The 23,401-nt window shown below is 42.1% G+C and overlaps 1 protein-coding gene across 1 annotated transcript in view; it reads right to left on the reverse strand.

The window, feature by feature from the left end:
- Nucleotides 1–23,401, reverse strand: part of EVC2 (EvC ciliary complex subunit 2) — a 316,078-nt gene that overhangs the window by 289,702 nt on the left and 2,975 nt on the right. Inside the window, exon 2 of the mRNA XM_082263099.1 lies at nucleotides 11,394–11,442. Within this exon, the coding sequence (XP_082119225.1) occupies nucleotides 11,394–11,442 (49 nt within the window). The remainder of the gene's footprint in view (nucleotides 1–11,393; nucleotides 11,443–23,401) is intronic.

Below are 23,401 nucleotides of genomic sequence, written 5' to 3' on the forward strand. Positions count from 1 at the left end.
ACTCCCACGCATGAGCGTGGCAGCCGCCGTTCACAGCATAGGGCTCTGAAGGAACCGCACGGGTGGCCATTCCTTCAGAGCGCATGTGCCGATGACATCATCAGCTGCATGCACTGTAAATATCTCCAAAACGGTGCATGTTTAGGAGATATTTATAGCACCTATAGGTAAGCCTTAATATAGGCTTACCTATAGGTAAAAGTCTTTAGAGTGTTTTCTAACCACTTTAAAGCATCACCTATGGAGATTTTCATTGTGCTTGTGGGCACTACAATGCATTTGAGCGTATTTTTTCTGAAAATCTACATTTGATAAATGGCTGTGCAAATATTGTGCAACATAAAAAAAATTGCAACAACCCCCCTTTTATTCTCCAGGGCCTCTCTTTTTAGAAAATATATCATGTTTGTGGGTTCAAAATGCTGATTTTAACATGTATGTGATAAATATCAAAATTGGCCTGGGCAGCAAGTGGATCATTGCAATTTATGTCCCAGTATACAAAGACAAATGAACACTTAAAAGCAAGGCCGGATCAGTCCAGGCTGTAGTCAGTAGTATTAGTAATAGGTAACAAATAAGGTAAAATTCACAAGTGTAGATACATCTTGTATCCTGAATTCAGGAGCACTATAAAAATCTGTACTTTACTGCTTTTATTTAGTTGACACTGTAAAAAAAAAAAAGAAAAGAAAAAAAAAAAAAAAACCTCCTTCAGCACTTACGCATTGGAAAAGCTGAGCGCTAAACGCTTTCCTTTGTCAATTTTCCCTGTTGATGTCTGTATTGTGTAACATAAATAAATGATGCAGTATAAGGGAAAACATATTTACAGCTTACACATTTGTGCCTTGTGGTGAATGGATCGATAGGAGACGGAGGGCAAAAGCCACTGTTATATAAACAAAATGACGCTTAGAAGTCGGGTTTTCGGACCTCCTGCAGTTTTATGGCTGTGGTGTTGGATATAGTAGAACATACATGTGAAATATTCATATATGAAAGCCGAATATCTAAAATCTTCATACTAAATGCATTGAGGACCTGTGACAGACTGCGTTTATTTTATTTATTTATTCATTTTTTTTTTTTTTTACACATTCTTTATTTAAATAAAACCGAAACCAACAAGTTGTGCTGATGTTGGCAATAGGTGCATACAGGCCATTTTTCAGGTATTGGTAGAAAACATAGAACAATACCAAGGGAGTTCTGCCTCCAGCAGGATATTAAGTTGTTTTGCCCGCAATATCAGATTTGACCACAAGATGGAGCCAGTGGTAAATGGACTGTTTTTGCTAGAAACTGTTCACCTTTAACAAAAGTTTCCATCATTCTTCAGGCTAAGGAAGAGAAACAGGTGCATCCTGGGAACTCAGACTCCTTAGAGACTGAAAGGAAGAACCAGCTAGCACAGCATATGTTAGACTAAAATGTGCATCCCCTAAACGCAGCATTGCTGGTGAGAACTACTTCTCGCCATCTACAGCCTAGCTTATTCTCTGTATTTCTGTATACTTCTTATACTGATTACATGTATCTGTATTTGTTTTTTTCTCAATAGTTTCACCCACCCTAAAACTTTAAGATTACACTCAGTCTGGCTTTTTAGCAGAAAAGGAGGGTTTTTAACTGCATGTTGAGTTACACACAGGGAAACATAGCGAGGATTGAACATAGGGGTATAACCCCAGCAACAGGCTGGGTAAGACTAAAAAGACAGAAAAATATAAAGTAGAATTTTATTACAGAAAACAAGATTACATTCCAACCTCTGCCATTTGCCAAGAAGGGGAAGAGAGTAAGACCTTAGTGCGAATGAGCAGGGGCTGGTAAAGTAACTCGCTGGGACCAGCTTCAAAAAGATCTTTACCTTCCTAAGAAATGGATTAATTTGTTCCAAAGAAGCCAGGTTTTGGATTACAGCTCGCATTTGCTTTGAGCAGAGAGGGACTGCTCTTATTAATGGGGTGCTGCAACAGTGACAGAGCACAAAGGCTGAAGGAGAACTGCCAGTCCCGCCAAATAACGAGGTGTGACACTACCTTATATTATATAGAAAATAAATCACTATTTGTCTTTACTTTACTTTTTATGTTACCATATGTATGATCCTTACAGCCCAGTCGCACTGCTGCGACAGGATTTTGTGGGGCGACCTTGGCGCAACTTGCACGGACTTCATATAATTGAAGTCAATGCAAGTCGCCTCCAGGTCGCCCCAAAGTAGTACAGGACCCTTTTTCTAAGTCGGAGCGACTTGTGTCACTCCGACTTAGAATGGGTCCTGTACTATTCAATGGCGAGCGACCGACCGCGACTTGGTCGCCTGACAAGTCGCGCTAGTGTGAATGGACCCTTAAAGAGGAAGTAAACTTCCATCTGTAACTTTTACCTATAGGTAAGACTATAAGGCTTACCTATAGGTACAGGTGATATTTACATTACATGCAGCTAGTGACATCACTGATGCATGTCCTCTTAAGGAAGGGCGCCCGTGCCGTTCCTTCAGAGCCCTGTGCCGTGAACAGCGGCTCCTGTGCGTATGCGTGGGAGTGACGTCATAGCAGCTTCGGCCAATCAGACGACCGGAGGATGCGAACCCAAAAGGAAGATGGGTGAACATGTCCACTATCTCAGCGGTATGTGGGCACCATTAGAAGGGCTTCATTCCAAGGTGTTTCCAAGGTGCTGCAAAATATATGTGCGAACTACCAAGCCAACAGATTGCCCGGTGGGTAGCATACAAACCCTTCCTTAAGCCAGTGATACAGGATTCATTTTTTTTTTTTTCTTCAGCCAGCGGGGGGAATGGGATGGATGGACTCACTCTCCCTGAGCTATTGTATTCTTATAGCAGGGAATCCTCTGCACCATCAGAATACAAGGATACAAGGTTGCTGATCGACTTGTGTACAACCAGCCTGCCCATACATGGAGCAAATTTCGTTCTGGTCAATGCTGGACTGGCTGAATTTCAATCCATCTATGGCTGACTTTAGTATGCAAAGACCTTATCTCCAACAAAGCTAAAGCAGGCTAGATTCAGCAGAGTTAGCCTCATTGTGACAGAATTTAAAGAAGTTTGGATTTAAAAAAAACAAACAGTCATACCCACCTCCATGTTGCAGCATTGGTGTGATGCTGCAGCTGTCCCCTACCGATTCTAAGCCGGAGAAGTGATCACGACGGTTGATCTCCCAGTTCTCTGTCAACTTTGAGCAGAGAGAAGTGACTATCAGGCACTGCTATCTGTTCTGCCCTCTTATGCTTACTGGAGCGAGGGGCAGGAGAGGGAGTGGGTCAAAGAGCTTTGGCCATACTTTGTAAATTACATAAAAAGTATGAAAAAAAACAAACAATGAATGAATGTGACTAAACTACAACTAGAAGACAAAAAGTGATGAGAAATGTTTCCATTTGGGATCGAGACAGCAAGGACAGGAGCTGGCTAGGTTAATTAATGAAAAACGTTGGATGGAGCCAGGACCACGTGGCGTCACCACGCAGATGCCTCTGTCATACCATCCTAGGAAGTGCTGTGGCGCCCCCTGGAGGCTTTTTATGGTGACAGTTTCTGAGTGCTGGGAAACATTAATATCACTGCTCCTTTTAAATAATATTTTTTTAAAAGTTGTTTTTGCATTGGTACATGTCCCCCAGGGCCTCTATATCCTTTTTTTTGCCAATAACTTGCGTATGACCCTTCAAAATGGGGACTTTTGATTTTTCAAGTTCGGGTTCCATAGAGTTCAATGAGGTTCGGAGTTTGGTTCGGGTATGAACTTTTGCTATGTTCTGGAGTTCTGATACGAACCGAACCGGGGGGGGGGGGGGTGTTTGGCCCATCTTTACTTGGGGACTATCTAACAAAAAACTGATTTGAATTCCTAATGCAGAGGATACCTACAATTTGAATTGAAACAGACTTCTGGGAAATCACACAAACAGCAAATGAAATGGCTGGGGGAGTTCAGTATAGCAATGGTGTACGAAAGCCCTTAAGGTTGTCATATTGCATTTAGTTTTACAGAACATTACAACGGCTGCAGATTCGAAAGGAAAGGTAATTTTTAATAACATTAAATTACTACATGGCTTCTATAGCAATAATTTAAGCTATTATTATAATCATTTTTTTTTTTTATTTGCCATCCTTTTTTTCCCCACAAAAGTGGAGTTACCCTTCAATTTTTAGGTATATATATTTCTACACAAGCAAAAAAAAAAAAAAATAGTTACATAATTATATGGTCGTTCTTTTGGGTAAAATATAACATCAGGTCTAGAACCTCAACGGATTCTGGTCGCCAGACTAATAAAAAAAGACCACGAGATCTAACCTGGAGGAAATGGAGGTTTAGTGATGGAGCATCTGTCAGCCGTACGCTGTGATTATCTTGTCTATATTGTACTTGTAGCTAGCAAGTGGAGAAAGCAACTTACACAACCCTCAATTACACTTAACAAAACAAGGCTGAGTAATGACGGCAGCCGCACCGTGTTTTGCTGGTTCCTATGGAGCGTCATTTGTTGCAGCTCAGAAAAAAGCAGGCTTCGAAAAATCTCAAAAGTGAACAAAGCTTTGCGAGTTTTCCACAGCCCTGAAAAGTCAATAATTACGGCCAGCACAATTGTATGTTTAAAGCGTCCGCTACTCTGTTACTAATGAAAATTCGTCTCCAACAGCACTTACTATCATGCCAACCCGTTAAACAACACTCGTCTCCAAGATGCTGAAACATAAAGGACTTGCCAAACCAGTACAAGCAACAGCGGTCTAAGGATTCCTTTCTACAACGCCTGGTATGGTTGCTTACACAAGTACTTACACGTGCATCAGATTTACTTTATCAATAACTAAAGACGTAGTGCAAATATTGACAAGCTATCTTTATTAGTGTACATGTTATGCTTCGAATCAGGTGAAAGAATGAGATTAGACGATGCGAATAAACAAACCGAGTGATACTCTACAAGTAGTCAACCAAATGTATGGGAACTGATACCATTACAAAAAGATCTCTTATAGATTACTCTAAACCAGCAATCTCTAAAATTGTTAGTAAGAGGCCCACATTAGATTTATAAATGAATGAATATTTTTTACTTTAATATTTTTTTTTTTTTGTAATCATTACGGCATGATTTTTCTGAAAAAAACTTTAGTAAAAAATAAAAAAAATTATATTATATTATATATATATATATATATATATATATATATATATATATATATATATATATATATATATATATATATATATATATATACACACACACATACATACATACATACATACATATGCACACACACATACATACAAATATACATATATATACAGGGCTTTTTTCTCTCAGGAACTAGGTGCAGGAGCTCCCCCTTTCCCATTCACCCCCTTGTCACCACCCCCTACCCACCTCTGAGCACTGTTCCTTGGTTCCACTCCTTACCCACCTCCCAGGACCATTCCTTTTAGAGAATACAGAACCATGTAACATTTGTAGGACTAAGTCGTTTATATGGAACACGTCAATAACAAGAAAGCAGTTAAATAGATCCCCTGCAGCCAGCAACATTAGATACCCCAAGCAACAATGTGCCACCTGCAACAAAATAACCCCCCCCCCCCCCATCCCCAGCAACAATATTCCCCTTGCCTCAACAACCAATCTCCCCACAGCCAACATCATTGGACCCCCTCCTGGAACAGTAGATCCCTCCCAGCAACAACTGACCCCCCAGCAACATAACTCACCTCCATCAACAATAGTCCTGCCATCAGCAACAAAATAGCCCCCCTGCAAAAACAGATCCAATCAGCCCCCCTGCAAAAACAGATCCAATCCAGCAACAATGCATCCCACAGCAGCCAGCATCAACACCCCAGCAACCCTTGCCATTACATACATTCAGTGTTGGAGGTGCCAGAACTGCTTTCCCCCTGAAAAAAAAGCCCTGCATATATATATATATTATATATATGTAGTCAAGGCTTGACTACAGGCAAGATGCACTTGTCTTTGTACTCCTCACTTTGTTGCCACGACACATGCTTGACACCATCTGAACCAAATAAGTTTATCTTGGTCTCATCAGACCACAGGACATGGTTTCGGTAATATATGTCCTTAGTCCTCTTGTCTTCAGCAAACTGTTTGTGGGCTTTCTTGTGCATCATCTTTAGAAGAGGCTTCCTTCTGGGACAACAGCCATGTAGACCAATTGATGCAGTGTGCGGTGTATGGTCTGAGCACTGACAGGCTGACCCCCCCACCCCTTAAACCTCTGCAGCAATGCTGGCAGCACTCATACGTTTATTTCCCAAAGACAACCTCTGGATAGGATGCTGATCACATGCACTCAACTTCTTTGGTCGACCATGGTGAGGCCTGTTCTGAGTGGAACCTCTCCTGTTAACCTCCCTGGCGGTATTCCCGAGTGTTTTCAGTACCAAAAGCGGTAATCCGAGCCACACTCGGGATTACCCCAGAATGTTACTCACCTTCCCTGCAATCCCCCGCCGTCCTCCCCGGCATCCTCACACTCTTTCCCTGCTATGCTTTACGGTTCCCTTCCCTGCGAGCGTTGCGACGCAGGGGGGTGGAACTGGCGGCAAATTTAAAAGTGTAAATACACAAATGACATGATACAAAGCTGTGATCCTAACCGATCACACTGTATCATGCCATTTCACCACAGGATTGCACTTGGTGACTTTTCCAGTGCCCTGCCTGTGCTTTTCCAGTGCTTTGTGCCTGGAAAATTTTGAACGACCAGGTGTCAAAAAAGCGTTCTTTTTGCGCAAAAGTGCTTTTAGATGAACTGGAAAACAGCGACAGCGAAATGGAGTTACTTGAAGAACTAAGCGATCGCAATTCATGGGAAATTTCATCATCAGGTACAGAAAGTGGCGACAGCGATGATTCTGAAGTCTCTTTCTGGCACATAGCTTGTGGAATTTGGGAAGCATATCAAATGATTCTTCAGAATTTCCAACGGAGCGATGTGCCAGAAAGAGACATCAGAATCGTCGCTGTCGTCACTTTCCGTACCCGATGACAAATTTTCTCACGAATCAAGTAACTCAGTTTCGTTGTCGCTGTTTTCCAGTTTGTCTAAAAGCACTTTTGTGCAAAAGAACGCTTTTTGGACGCCATGGTCGTTCTCAATTTTCCAGGCACAAAGAACTGGAAAAGCACAGGCAGGGCATTGGAAAAGCCACCAGGTGCAATCCTGTGGTGAAATGGCATGATACAGTTTAATCCGTTAGGATCACAACTTTGCATCATGTCATTTAGTGTACTGTATTTACATTTTTTAAATTGCCACCGGTTTCACCCCTCTGTGTATCTTTTCATGTGACAACACTGAAGAAATAACAACACTTTGCTACAATGTAAAGTAGTGAGTGTACAACGCAGCAACGCTCGCAAAGAAGGGGACCGGTGACAGCATCAGCCGAGCACACAGCGTGAGGACGGCGGAAGGATGGCGGGGGAATCGCAGGGGAAGGTGAGTTTAAAAATGTAAATATAAACAGATTTCCATGCAAAAGAATGTACCGCTTTTAGCACAGAAATCTGGACAAAATCAGACCGCCAGGGAGGTGAAACCAGTGTACGATCTTGGCCACCATGCTGCAGCTCAGTTTCAGGGTCTTGACAATCTTCTTATAGCCTAGGCCATCTCTATGTAGAGCAGCAATTCTTTTTTTCAGATCCTCAGAGAGTTCTTTGTCATGAGGTGCCATGTTGAACTTCCAGTGACCAGTATGACAGAGTGAGAGCGATAACCCCAAATTTAACACACCTGCTCCCCATTCACACCTGAGACCTTGTAACACTAACGAGTCACATGACAACGAGGAGGGAAAAGGTCTAATTGGGTCCAATTTTGACATTGTCACTTAGGGGTGTACTCACTTTTGTTGCCAGTGGTTTAGACATTAATGGCTGTGTGTTGAGTTATTTTGAGGGGACAGCAAATTTACACTGTTATACAAGCTGTATACTCACTACTTTACATTGTAGCAAAGTGTCATTTCTTCAGTGTTGTCACATGAAAAGATATAAATATTTAGAAAAATGTGAGGGGTGTACTCACTTTTGTGAGATACTGTTCGTGGGGATGTGAGACATACAGTCCAGATCGCTTATTTTCCTCCGGTCTGGAGGTCCGGACCATTTGGAGGCTTGGTGCTGGCCACTCTGATCCTGCTTGTGCACACGGCGTGTCACATTGTTAAACCAGCTGTAGCAACATACAACTTTCTGCAGAAATGCTACTTGTTCAGCAGGCGATCCGCAGTTGTCCTCCCCACGTTCTCTTTTACCAAATATGCTAGAACATTATGAATATATCCTATATGAAGATATTACTCTACTAAACCCCCATTAAGCAACTTGACCATTATTATATTGTACTCTATGCCCCTGAAGAAGCCTCCGGCGAAACATGTTGGGCGCTGAATACTGCCAGAGTGGATGAACCTATGGCATATTCACTTTGAGCAACTATCAGCCAATTGATGCTACATGGTCTTAGATGTATATGTATATCTATTCATATGATAGATTCCATTGTCTATGTATATATGTGGTCTGTGTATGTTTTTCTTGTTTCTATGTACTACAATATTCATCAAAGCCTTTTTACAAGATGAATTTTTTAATGTTTTGAATAAAGCTTTAACATTTTATAACCCCTTTTTTTCTCTACTTATTTGGTACCGGTAAAGTCCCACCCAAATTGGTGTAAACAAGCCCTCCTCCTTCTCTCGTCTTTGACGAGAACTCTGTAAATGCAGAGTTTCACTTGTATCCAAGTATAGGGATGTTGGTACCACAAATTTAAAGTTTTGTAATAAATTTACTTTTAGACACACCTTAAACTCTTTTGATCAAGCTGTATACTCACTACTTTACATTGTAGCAAAGTGTCATTTCTTCAGTGTTGTCACATGAAAAGATATAAATATTTAGAAAAATGTGAGGGGTGTACTCACTTTTGTGAGATACTGTATGTGTATATAATTTTTTTTTTTTTTTTTATTAGTGCCCCTTTAGAGTCCTGATTTACACAAGAGTCCCAACAGATTCCCATCAGAACCACCCTTACATTATTGTCCCCATCAGAGTCCCTTCTTACATCACGGCACCCATCAGCATCCCCCATCAGAGTAACCCTTACATCATGCTCCTTACTGGATTCCCCCTTACATCTAGGTCCTCATTAGAGTCCCCCCTTACATCATGATCCCCATCAAAGTCCCTCTTACATCATGATCCCCATCAAAGTCCCTCTTACATCATGATCCCCATCAAAGTCCTTCTAACATCATGATCCCCGTCAAAGTCCCTCTAACATCATGGTCCACATCAGAGTACCCCTTTCATCATGCTCCTCACTGGATTCCCCCTTACATCATAGTCCTCATAAGAGTCCCCCCCCCCCCCTTACATCATGCTCTCCATCAAAGTCCCTCTTACGTCATGCACGCCATCAAAGTCCCTCTTACGTCATGCACGCCATCAAAGTCCCTCTTACGTCATGCACGCCATCAAAGTCCCTCTTACGTCATGCACGCCATCAAAGTCCCTCTTACGTCATGCTCCCCATCAAAGTCCCTCTTACGTCATGCTCCCCATCAAAGTCCCTCCTAAGTCATGCTCACCATCAAAGTCTCTCTTACATCATGATTTTATATGGACCCGCGTTTTTAATTTGTATATTGAACAGTTATTTTAGTGAACACATGAATGTATGTATATGGCTTCTATGTGGTATAAATGTATTGGTCTGTCCCTCATATGTTATCAGGTGGTATGGATACTATTATAACTTTGTACTACTAATATGTTTATGTGTGATAGGGCTTGCAAATAGCAAAATGATTTGGGATTTGTTAATAGACCCTTTTAAGGGTTAATTCTGATCACCATTGATTGCTCTGGCAGCCCAGTTGTCTGTTAGTTTGGAGTGCCCCTGATCTAACTCAGGGTAATTATGTATACCATTGTTTTTTTTACACTATATATATATATATATATATATATATATATATATATATAGTTTGGTTGTGCATACTGTAGCTATGATTAAGCACTGATACAAGTGCGAAATGCGTCAACTGTTTTATTCTTGCACCACTGTATGCTGTATGAAGTTTACCTTCTTCAATAAACAGGATTGCATTGGAGTGTGGCCGTTCAGACATCGATTTTGTTTTTACATCATGATCTCCATCAAAGTCCCTCCTACATCATGATCCACATCAAAGTCCCTCCAACATCATGGTCCAAATCAGAGTACCCCAGTACCCCTTATATCATGCACCTTACTGGATTTCCCCCTTAAATCATAGTCCTCATAAGAGTCCCCACTTACATCATGCTCCCCATTAAAGTCCGTCTTACAACATGCTCTCCATCAAAGTCCCTCTTACGTCATGATCACCATCATAGTACCTCTTTTACGTCATGATCACCATCATAGTACCCATTACGTCATGATCACCATCATAGTACCTCTTACGTCATGATCTCCATCAAAGTCCCTCTTACGTCATGATCTCCATCAAAGTCCCTCTTACGTCATGATCTCCATCAAAGTCCCTCTTACGTCATGATCTCCATCAAAGTCCCTCTTACGTCATGATCTCCATCAAAGTCCCTCTTACGTCATGATCTCCATCAAAGTCCCTCTTACATCATGATCTCCATCAAAGTCCCTCTTACATCATGATCTCCATCAAAGTCCCTCTTACATCATGATCTCCATCAAAGTCCCTCTTACATCATGATCTCCATCAAAGTCCCTCTTACATCATGATCTCCATCAAAGTCCCTCTTACATCATGATCTCCATCAAAGTCCCTCTTACATCATGATCTCCATCAAAGTCCCTCTTACATCATGATCTCCAGCAAAGTCCCTCTTACATCATGCTCACCATCAAAGTCCATCTTACAACAGGCTCCCCATCAAAGTTCCTCTTACGTCATGATCTCCATCAAAGTCCCTCTTACGTCATGATCTCCATCATAGTACCTCTTACATCATGGTTCCCATCAGAGTAACCCTTATATCATGCTCCTCACTGGATTCCCCCTCTACATTATAGTCCTCATATGCGTCCCCTCTTACATCATGCTCCTTATCAAAGTCCCTCTTACATCATAATCTCCACCAAAGTCACTCTTACATCAGGGTCCTCATCAGAGCCCCTCTTACACCAGTGTCTCAGATAGATAGATATACAGTATGGCCTTCACCACTACGGGTCCATGTTCACCCGGTGCAAATTGTCCAAACTCCAGATAAGAGCGAGTTTCCACAATGTAAATACAGAGGAATAAAAGACGAGGTAAATAACCAGAGCATAGATATACCTTCACTGTGCTGTACTTCTCCAGTCTTCCAAAGTATGCAATATGAAACCTATAGCAAGAAAAATACTATGAGACACATATAAGGACACTGCAAACATGTGACATATACAATATTGGTGACCTATTAAATCATGTAATAGTAAAGTCTGTTATTATTCGAATTTCCGAACACAGGCACTTCTCTATGTGATTGTGACACATTTGACCGATTCATTCACCAAGGGCCAAACTAATTTCTCTGATATTCCTCAATACCTCCAGCCAAAGCTAGCCTTTTATTTTGTTCACCAAGCAAGATAACCTGAAATGGTAGTGAAAGATCAAAACATATTTTTCTGGTAATAAGAGTAATTCTGAACCTCTGTGTTGCCTGGCTACTTACCCAATGCCAGAGTTCTGTTTATGTTGAGGACTGAAGTTAAGGGCTGGCAGCTGCCTGGTTGGCCACATCTAAATCATTCCCCTTTAAGCTATGTCCAAACTATGGCCCTCCAGCCGTTCAGCAACTACGATTCCCATCATGCCTAGTGATGTCTGTGAATGTCAGAGATTTACAATGCCTAATTGGAATTGTAGCTCCTGAATAGCTGGAGGGCAATAGTTTGGACACCCCTGCGGCCTAAATCCTTTGGCAGAGACCACATGACCAATGCCACGACCCATGTAGAACCATTTATAATAAAACTAAAAATGAGCTCGAGTAGTCACATTTCCTAAGTTATGTCATACCAGAGTAGAACTAAACTAGGAAAAAAGTGTTACTTCCATGACAAAAGTCTTGAAACCTCACTGGCTATGGGCACTGGAGGCACAGTATGACACATCATACTTTAAGCTAAAGTACCAGTCAATGAAGCAAGTTTGTTTATCCCTATGGAGCAAGGAGAGTATCTAGACACACAAGCATAAGTATTAGTAGCCAGGGACTTTCAGAGAGACATACAGAAGCAACAAGAACACTAAAAACACACACAAAAAAAAAAACACATTTTCTTATAAACATTCAAGTAAAATCCAAACCACAAAAGAGAAACAAATAACACAGTGCTAAATGATGGGGTTCTAACAGTTGTTTAGATCCAATAAAATCCACATGTAGACTCAACACCTTTCGATTGATCTTCCTTAGAAGTACATGTGATCAGAATGATGAAACCCACAATTCTCTTAAAACAAACAAAAAAAAAAAAAACAGATTTACTGGAATCCAACATGTGTATAGCATCTTTCTCCCTTGGAGGGTGGGAGGGGGGAGCAGAGGGGTCACCCCACAGGTAAATATCATTAAATGACTGCTGGAACGTTTGGTGATAAAAAAAAGGCATTTTGATATGCAAAGTGGTCTGACATAGGGATATGGTCAAGCCCTTGGCCCTCTATACCTTGTTAATGTATAGACGGAGGTGTGCCTTGACTGATTAAAGTGGAGTTCTGGCCTATTTTGCAACTTTAGTGATTCCTGTAGTGCTCGCTATGCTGATCAACAATTGGGCATTTTCAATTATTTCTTCGGGGTTCCCTTACCTTATTTTCAGGGCATTTTTGATTGTACCTCCTCCTTCTCCCCCCTGTGTGGCCGTGGCCACCGACATCACTTCCGCCTTTGCATTGCATCCTGGGAGCTGTTTCTCATCACTCCCAGGAGGCTGGAATCAGGAAGAACTCCCAGAACACTCCCTGGAATCAGGATGAAGGACACGGCAGATTACACTGCAGCTTCAGATGCCCACATCCAAGATGGCCGCGCCCGGACAGCGTTTTTAAAAGTAAGATTTTGACTAAAATCCAAGACTGTACACCTTGCAAGTATGAGAATAGCGGTTCTGTAAAGGGCAATGGATTAGTATTATAGGGGTTTTTTAGGGGTATTTTTAGTTAAAAAAGGTATTTGAGGCCGAAACTCCGCTTTAAATGATGCTGATATTTTACTATGGGATGAACTGTGCCTACTCAACTAGGTCTATGAATGACCAGTGAGGGCCCTTTAACACTTTTTGTCATCATTCTGAATTCCAGTGATTCTGTTTTTATTAAAGTGACAGTAAAGTCCTTTTTTTTGCTTACTATAATAAGGCTAACCTGTGGGTACAGTGAATATCTCCTAAGCGTGCACGGTTTAGGTGAAGATGGAAGCCCTGTCCTGGGGACAGTGTGCCACTGGAGGACTTTGTTCTAAGGTAAGTATTTCATAATGTGCTAGTATGCGATGCATACTAGTGCACTGTCATTGTCTTGTGGTTTACTATGGCCTTAGGAGAATTGTGGGTTTAATCATCCTGATCATTCAAATGTATTCCTGAGGAAGGTTAATCGAAAGGCATCAAGTCTACATGTGGATTATATTTGATCTAAACAACTGTGAACCCCAAAAATTAGCACTGTGTTGTTTGTTTCTTATCTGTGGTATGGAATTTACCTGAAGGTTTATAATAAAATGTATGTTTTTTATATATACAGTTTTTGTCTTGTTTTTATGTGTCCCTCTGATAGTCCTTGGCTACTAGTACTTATGTTTGTATATACTGAGTTTAGGGATGAGGGCAAATAGCCAGTGCCATCTTTAAGAGCCTTATAGGCCCCTGGGCAATGCAGTGCACTGGGGCCCCCTGGCTACACAATCACCCACGAGAATACACATTACAGGGAACACTATATACTACAAGAGAGTACAACTACTACCTGGAGTATATACCTTACTATATACATATTACAGGGAACACTATATACTACAAGAGTACAACTACTACCTGGAGTATATACCTTACTATATACATATTACAGGGAACACTATATACTACAAGAGAGTACAACTACTACCTGGAGTATATACCTTACTATATACATATTACAGGGAACACTATATACTACAAGAGAGTACAACTACTACCTGGAGTATATACCTTACTATATACATATTACAGGGAACACTATATACTACAAGAGTACAACTACTACCTGGAGTATATACCTTACTATATACATATTACAGGGAACACTATATACTACAAGAGAGTACAACTACTACCTGGAGTATATACCTTACTATATACATATTACAGGGAACACTATATACTACAAGAGAGTACAACTACTACCTGGAGTATATACCTTACTATATACATATTACAGGGAACACTATATACTACAAGAGAGTACAACTACTACCTGGAGTATATACCTTACTATATACATATTACAGGGACCAATATATACTACAAGAGAGTACAACTACCTGGAGTATATACCTTACTATATACATATTACAGGGAACACTATATACTACAAGAGTCTCTTGTAGTATATAGTGTTCCATGTAATATGTATATAGTAAGGTATATACTCCAGGTAGTTGTCTATTGTAGTATATATTGGTCCCTGTAATATGTATATAGTAAGGTATATACTCCAGGCAGTAGTTGTACACTCTTGTAGTATATAGTGTTGCCTGTAATATGTACAGTATATAGACTATATACACATTACAGGGAACACTATACTACAAGAGAGTACAACTACTACCTGGAGGATATATACCTTACTATATACATATTACAGGGACCAATATATAGTAAGGTATATCCTCCAGGACAGGTAGTTGTCTCTTTTTTCGATCATGCCATGGAGATTGGAGAGAGTTAAAAAAAGAAAGAATATCATATCAAGTAGCCTGGCAGCTGGGCTGGCTGCCTTACCTTTCACAACGGCTGCACATGGGAGGAGGTGGGTGGAGGCGGAGCCAGTCTTCTAGGCGCGGAGACGGAGAGGAGAGGAGGATGAGCCGACGAGGAGGATCCTCCTCCGCTGTGCATCATGGGTCTGCTCTGCTAACGTCACTGGTTGCTAGATGCCAATCGGGCTGGCCTTAGCAACCAGTGTCTGTGCAGTGCAGACTCGAGCCACGGCCACCGTCGGCGGACAACGGGGGGGACCTAGACCACCAGGGACAGTAATTGCCACCATCCATGTGGGGCCCCTTGGCAAGTGGGGCCCCCGGGCAACCGCCGGGCATGCCCATTGGAAAAGATAGCCCTGCATATAGCACACATTATATTGGATAACCCATTAGAGTATCTAGATAGTTGTTGACTAATCTTAGGATAAAACAGGCAATGGCTGAATTAATAAGACGATTAGGCGACCATCATCTCATATACAAGCCAAGGCCGCCTCTAGTCTGCAATCTCTTTATGGTGTATGGCCAGCTTTGCTGTGTATTTGTAGGATGTAGGGGTAGAGGTGGACACTGGTCATATGGTCTCTGTTCCAGAACATAGATCCTCTCCATCTTGAGATACCACATGACCATTCAATTACAGCATGGACCAGGACCAGTCCCTAGCTATGAATGGACAAGATAACTCAGTACACAGATGAACTCATACTTTATGTAAGCATCTTTTTGTCCATGTCCCATTGGAGAGATTTCACTTCCTTTTTCATTGACACAACAGGACATATAAGAGGACGTCTCATCAAAGTAAGGGAAACCCACTCCTTGACACTTGTCATGTCCTAGTGTTAGCTGTAAATTCAACTGTATTCATTTCATAGTAATAGCAATAAATAAAAACCTGATAGTTCTAGTACCTCTACACAAACCTCTGTACCTTCCTGTTCTGAGACGAGGGGCCAACAGGTCCACCTTGGGAGTACCCCAACAGAGACAGAATATCAACCAAAAGTCCAGAAAAGAACACATGAAACAAATGCTATAAATTAAGCTGCAGTTTAGTGAGTAAAATAATGGGATTTTTGACTTACAATAAAAATCTATTTCTCGGATTTCTCCGGTTCATTGATGGACACAGTTCCTCATCTTCTTGACACTTGGGTTAAATTGCCCCCTACAGGAGTAGGACACTAGGCAGAAAAAAAACTTAACTACGACTATGGGGCAGTCCCAGAGGGTATATCCCCACTCTCAGCTATAGGCATTCAGTTTTGTTACAAGCAGTGACAGAATAAAAACCAACTGGATTTTACGGTAAGCCAAAAATCACATTTTCTCTTTTGTTCATTGACGGACACAGCTCCTCATCTTCTTGACTGCTGGGACATCCCAAAGCAGTGTCAAATATGAGGGGTGGGAACAGCAAGAAAAAATTCTTAAGGCTAAACTGTAGTCAACCAGGTAACATGGAGCTCAACCATAAACAACTGGAGCTCACCTGAAAAAAAAAACAATTCACCCTCAAAGAGGACCAGGTCCTCTAAACAGCAGCCTGCAAAACCTTGCGGCCGAAGGAAGCATTCCCAGATGCCAATACATCCAAGTTATAAAACTTTGTGAAAGTGTGCACAGACGACCAGGTGGCCGCCTTGCAAACCTGCAGCACCAACACCTGATGACAGAAGACCCAGGAGGCACTAATCGCCTGAGTAGAGTGCGCCTTAAAAGGGAAAGGAGGAACTTGACCCTTAATTGAATAGTCCTGAATCATCGTCTGTCTGATCCATCTGGAAATGGTCACAGCAGAACCAGCCAACCCTATTCGAGGTCCATCCGTGAGCACAAATAGTGAGTCTGACTTCTGAAAAGACTCCGTAGCTGCCGGGTACACCCTGATTGCCTGAACCATATCCAAGGAATGCAAGGCAATTTCCTTTGGATGTTCTGTGTGCAGAAGTAATAGCCACCAAAAAGGCCACCTTCTGGGACAACGTAAGCAGGGGAACCTCCAGGAGACCAGACAGCACCAAATTGAGACTACACTGGAGGAGTCAAGTGTTGAATTCCCTGGATAAAGGTGGGCACCAAGGAATGTGTGGCCAATGGACGTTGAAAAAAAAAACGCCAAGGTCAAAACCTGGCCCTTGATGGTACTCAAGGCCAGACACTGCTTAAACCCCCCCCCCCCCCCGTTGGAGAGAAAACAATATCCGAGCCACCGAAAAGGACCAAGGGTGAACCCCAAGAGACTCACATCACGCAATGTACGTCTTCAAAGTACGATGGTCAATCTTCCTAGTGGTAGATTGTCTAGCCTTTAACAGCATAGGAATCACTGATTCAGACAAACCTCTATCCTTCAGCACCTGGCTTTCAACAGCCAAGCCATTAAAGCCAGCGACCATAAAGCAGGATGGAAGATTGGCCCTTGGGACATCAGATCTTCCCTGAGAGGAGGTCTCCAAGGAGCATTTGGGACCAGCCGTACCAGATCGACGTACCAAGATCGGCGAGGCCAGTCTGAAGTAACTAGAATGACCAGAATCCCTTCTGCCTCAATCCTGTGCAGGAGTCTTGGCAGAAGTTTAAAAGGGGGGGGGGGGGTGTTGATCAGACGATACTGACTCCAAGGAGCCACTAAGGCATCTGTGGCGTCGGCTAGAGGGTCCCAAGACCATGCCACAAACCTCTGTACCTTCCTGTTCTGAGACGAGAGGCCAACAGGTCCACCTTGGGAGTACACCAACAGAGACACAACTGATAAAACAACTCCGGATGAAGCGACCATTCCCCCTGGTCCAACGCCTGTCGACTGAGATAATCCGCTTGCCAATTTTCCACCCCTGGAATGTGTACAGCAGAGAGGGCTGGAACGAATCGTTCTGACCACCTTAAAATACCGGCTACCAACTCTCGAGCCACCAAGGTACTTATTGTGCCACCTTGTGATTGACATAGCCACGGCCTTGGCATCGTCAGACTGAATGCGTACTGGGCACCCCTGAAGGGGAACTGTCCAATGATCCAGACAAAGTCTTATCACTTGGAGTTCCAGTACATTGATTGGCAATCTGCACTCTGGAAGAGTCAAGACCCCTTGAGCACAATCTGTGCCCAGGACACCTCCCCACCCGAACAAGCTGGTATTCGTGGTGACAACCGTCCAGTACAAAGGGAAAAAGGATTTTCCCTGTCGAAGTGCTGGAGAAAAATTCACCAGATCAGGGAACCTCTAGCACCCTGCCTCAACAAGATCAGATCATCTAGAGACTGAGGATTCTTGTCCCATTTCGCCAGGTTCTTTCTTTGCAGAGATCTCATGTGGAACTGCACAAACTCAACGGCCTCAAAAGGTAGACACCATCCGGCCCAGCACCTGCATGCAAACCCAGAGGGAAGCCCGTCTGCTGGACAAAAGAAGCTGGATTGCCTCCTGCAATTTCTGGAGTTTTTCCAGATGAAGAAACACTCTTCTCCCAATCCTTCTCTGCATCATTTAGATGTTCATTGGCATGACTATACATGTGCCTTCTTGAGGAGGGGGACTTGCCGTGTTTGGAGGAAGAACAATGCTGACTATGACCCTAAGAACACCATCCCTATAGTCAAGCACGGCGGTGGAAACATGATGCTTTAAGGCTGTTTCTCTGCTAAAAATACAAACTGACTTTGTCGCATTGAGAGGTCAATGGATGGGGCCATGTATTGTATTATGTTGGATGAGAACCTTCTTCCTCCAGCCAGAACACTGAAGATGGGTCATGGATGGGTCTTCCAGCATGACAATGACCCAAAACATACCACCAAGGCAACAAAGGAGTGGCTCAAGAAGAAGCACATTAAGGTCATGGAGTGGCCTAATCAGTCTCCAGACCTTAATCCTATTGAAAATGTATTGAGGGAGCTGAAACTACGAATTGCCAAGCGACAGCAAAGAAACCTTAAGGATTTGGAGAAGATCTGAGTGGACCAAGATCCCTCCTGAGATGTGTGCAAACCTGGTCACAAACTACAAGAAATGTCTTACCTCTGTGCTTGCCAACAAGGGTTTCTCCACCAAGTACTAAGTCATGTTTTGCATGAGGAACAAACACTTATTTTACTCACTGAACTGCAACTTAATTTATAGCATTTGTTTTATGTGTTTGTTTTTTTTTTTTCAAATTTTTGGTTGATATTCTGTCTCTATCATTTAAAATAAATCTATGATAAAAATGTATAGACCCTTCATTTCCTTGTAAGTGGGCAAACTTACAAAATCGGGATATCGAATACTTATTTTCTCCACTGTACAGCTACAAAATATTCTATTGTAGTCACCTCTGGTAAATGGCACAGATTTTAATACATATGTTTAATGCATATTTTTTTCACAGAAAAGGTCATAAATATGAACTTGATGAAAAAGCACAGGACGTTTCTGGTTTGCTATGTTCTCAGACACAAACAGCACATGATAGCGTTCTTCTTGTACTGCAAACCGCTTCTCTTCGGTCGCTCAGCAAATCTCGGCCGGAAAATTGGACTTTAATTAAAACAATCTCAAGAATCTCCCCTGTCTATTTTCTAATTTAATGTTGTGGCTGATACCTGAGCAGGCCGGGTCAGAAAGCTGGATTGCAATTACTGCAGATAAAAATCTCAGAATACATAATAAACCTGGTATTGGTATAAAACTTTTATGCGGTAAGCCGTTTATACAATAGTAATTCCCAAAGCAAAAGCCATTTCTCCCAAACCAGAAAACTCATTTCACAAGCAATTACTTACTCCAACTAAATATGAAATCTAAAATACCGACTATAAATTTTATCACTTTCCAGAAAAAAATATGTTCATGATTGTGACGGACATGAAGTCTCATTCATTGCTGCATTAGAGCCCTAGCTTTGGGAGCAACAGATACTTTTGAATAGGGACATTAAAGCAGTATTAAACTCAAAGGCAAACATTTATTATATTGCAGCTTACCAATTCAATTTCTTTTTTTTAGGTTTTCTCTTTCTTCAATTTTTAACTGGTGATCAGGACAGTAAGGGCTCTTTCACACGGTCCGCCTCCGTAGGCAGTGCAGAGAGGGAGGTGTCACAGCCCCCGCTGCTCTCTATGGGGAATCGGATGAGAGCGGAAAATAGGGTTTCAATCCTTCCGGATTTCACGGACAGGATCGGATGCGGATGGCAGCGGGTGTCACCGCTGACATCCGCTGCTCCATAGGGCTGAATGGGGCATCCGATCAGATCCGAAACTGACAGGCGGATCTGATCGGACCGCCCATGTGAAAGAGCCCTCAGTCTGATGTTTTTTAAAGAGAACAAGCTGTTCTGCAGATCTTTACAGGGTTGAGACAAATTATTTAACCCCTTAAGCCCTGGAGGATTTTACCTGACCAGGGCCTATTTTGCGATTCGGCACTGCGTAAATTTAACGGACAATTGCGCGGTCGTGCGACGCGGTACCCAAATGAAATTGACGTCCTTTTTCCCCCACAAACAGAGCTTTCTTTTGGTGGTATTTGATCACCTGTGCAATTTTTACTTTTTGCGCTATAAACAAAAAAAAAACATCAATTTTGAAAAAACAACAATGAAATTCCCCACCAAAAAAAATGTAAAAATCAAATTTTTTTAACATTTTTGGCCAATTTGTTTTCTGCTACTTATGTTTGGTAAAAAAAAAAAAAAAAAAAAAAAAAATCACAATAAGCGTATTTTGATCGGTTTGCACAAAAGTTATTGCGTTTACTAACTAAGGGAAAGATTTTTGTCATTTTTGTTGTTTTGTTTTTAAACGAGTAATGGCGGCGATCTGCGATTTTTTTTGCGGGACTGCGACATTGCGGTGGACAGGTCGGACCCTTGACTGACATTTTTGACACTTTTGGGGTTACCAGTGACATTACTACAGTAATCAGTGCTATACATATGCACGGTTACTGTAAAAATGACACTGGCAGGGAAGGGGTTAACTTTATTGGAGAAGGAGGGGTTAAGTGTGTCCCTAGGGGCGTGCTTCTAACTGTATAGGGATGTGGCTTGTTATGTAACAACAGAGAAATACGATCCTGCATAGCAGGACCATATGATCTCTGGTCTCACACAGGGGAGAATGACAGGCGGCTGTGTTTACATTAGCCGCCTGCCTTTCTCCCTCTCCCCGGGGAGATCGCGAGTGACCGGCAAGACATCGGGTCCGCCCGTCACTCACGCGGACATGTTAGGGAACGAGCAGGGGCGGGACCGCGCCTCCAGCGGCGCGCGCTCGCCCCCTAGAGGCTCACAGGCTAGCGACGTAGATCTACGTCACTTTGCCTGTGAGGGGCTGACTGCTGACGTAGATAGTCGTGCGGCGGTCGGCAAGTGGTTAACACGGTCAGGGGTGATTAACATGGTCAGTTTGGAGCCTGGAGCTCCTCTTTAAAGAGCCTGCATCAGCTCTCTGACGTCAGCGGACTTTAACCCGCTGTCAGCTGAACCTGGGTCACAGGAGTGCAGAAATAAATGCACCCCTGTGACGCACAGGTTAAGTATGGCTGAAAGAGCTCTGGCCCTACTTCTGCTTTAATACTAGTGACAGACGGTAACATGTACGCCATTTTTTTGTTTTTATTTTTCCCCAAAGTTGCATTTTAGAAATGACCAGATTTCTCCCCGACTTCTATTGTCTACAACAGATCTCCCCTCCCATGATCACTCCAACCAATCACCAATTCTTGATAGTTCCAAGAAATCAATCACCGGTTTTTACAGCAGTACAGGGTGAAGTTATTTCTTTCAAGGACCTAAGGGCAACTTTTTAAATTCAGCTGGATGAATGAGACACCATGTCTGGTTGGGTTCAGAACAGGGTGGATTTGATTTAAATCACAATTGAAATCACTAATAAAAAGGCTTGATTTAAATTATAATTTTAAAAAGCAACTGTCATCTCTGTCCTGCAGCGGCTCCTCCTCTGACCCGCTGTTGACTCACCAATAGCCCCATTCCTTTTAATTGGATGGCTGGTGATGTGGCAGTGATGCAACAAGGTGAGGAATGTGGTGGCAGCAGGTGAGTGGATGCCCACTAACAGGCGGTGCCATGATGGATCTAATATGACAGGTGCTCTTTAAATGTAAGGACTCTTGCTGGTAGTTAGTGTGAAATTGTGTGAATACATCAATGCAGTGCATGTTATCTCAGCTTGCAGAGCTTGGATTCATTGAATGAGTTTACCAAAAATGTAAAAACTTGCAGAATATACAGCCTCATGCTACATATCTAAGCTCAATTTCTTTCTGAATAAACTAGATTATTAATGTATATTAAATAGAAAACTATCTTTAGGTAGATTTTTATTCCAAAAGCATTTTATTAAAATAAATTTGATAAAAATCCACCCTGGTTTAGAACAGGGAATTATGGCATGACAATTTCACAAATATACAGTGGCGAAAATAATTATTTGATCCCCTTCAAATTTTGTAAGGCTCCGTTCACATGTAGGCGTTTTTGGGGAGTTTTTCTGCTCTAGGATCAGCTCTCAAAACGCCCAACAAGACAAATCCTATTCATTTCAATGGCCCCTGTTCACATCTGAGCGTTTTGACGCTGTGAGCCAAACGCCCAACGCTCAAAAAAGTAAATGAGCTTCTTTTTGGGCAGATTACAGGCGTTTTCCATAGTTCTCTAGTCAATCTAAAAACGCCTGCACAAAAAACGCCTGTAAATCGTGGTAAAAAAACGCACGAAAACGCTACGCTCAGGTGTGAATGTAGCCTTAGTTTGCCCACTTACAAAGAAATAAAGGGTCTATATTTGTTATCATAGGTGTATATCAAAATGGTTGAGACAGATCAACCAAAGATCCATAAAAAATACACGATACAAATGTTATAAATCGAGTTGCAGTTCACTGAGTAAAATAAATATTTGATTCCCTACCTACCAACAATAATTCTGGCTCCCACAGACTGGCTACAGTATGTGCTCATGTGGTACACAGATTAGTTCTGTCAATTTAAGACAACTCGTTATGTGTATAAAATACACCTGTCCACAGAATCTCCTTCTTCCATTCAAACCTTTCCATCATGGGCAAGACTAGGGGTCTCCAAACTATGACCCTCCAGTTGTTCAGGAACTACACTTCCCATCATGCCTAGTCATGTCTGTGAATGTCAGAGTTTGAAGATCCCTGGGCAAGACCAAAGAGCTGTCAAAGGATGTCAGGGACAAGACTGTAATCCTGCACAGGTCTAGAATGGGCTACAAGGCCATCAGCAATAAGCTCGGTGAGAAGGAGACAACTGTTGGAGCGATAATTCGCCAATAGAAGAAATTCAAAATAAACATCAATC

Source organism: Pelophylax lessonae (assembly GCF_965119305.1).
Source record: "Pelophylax lessonae genome assembly, chromosome: 1".
Lineage (NCBI taxonomy): Eukaryota > Metazoa > Chordata > Amphibia > Anura > Ranidae > Pelophylax > Pelophylax lessonae.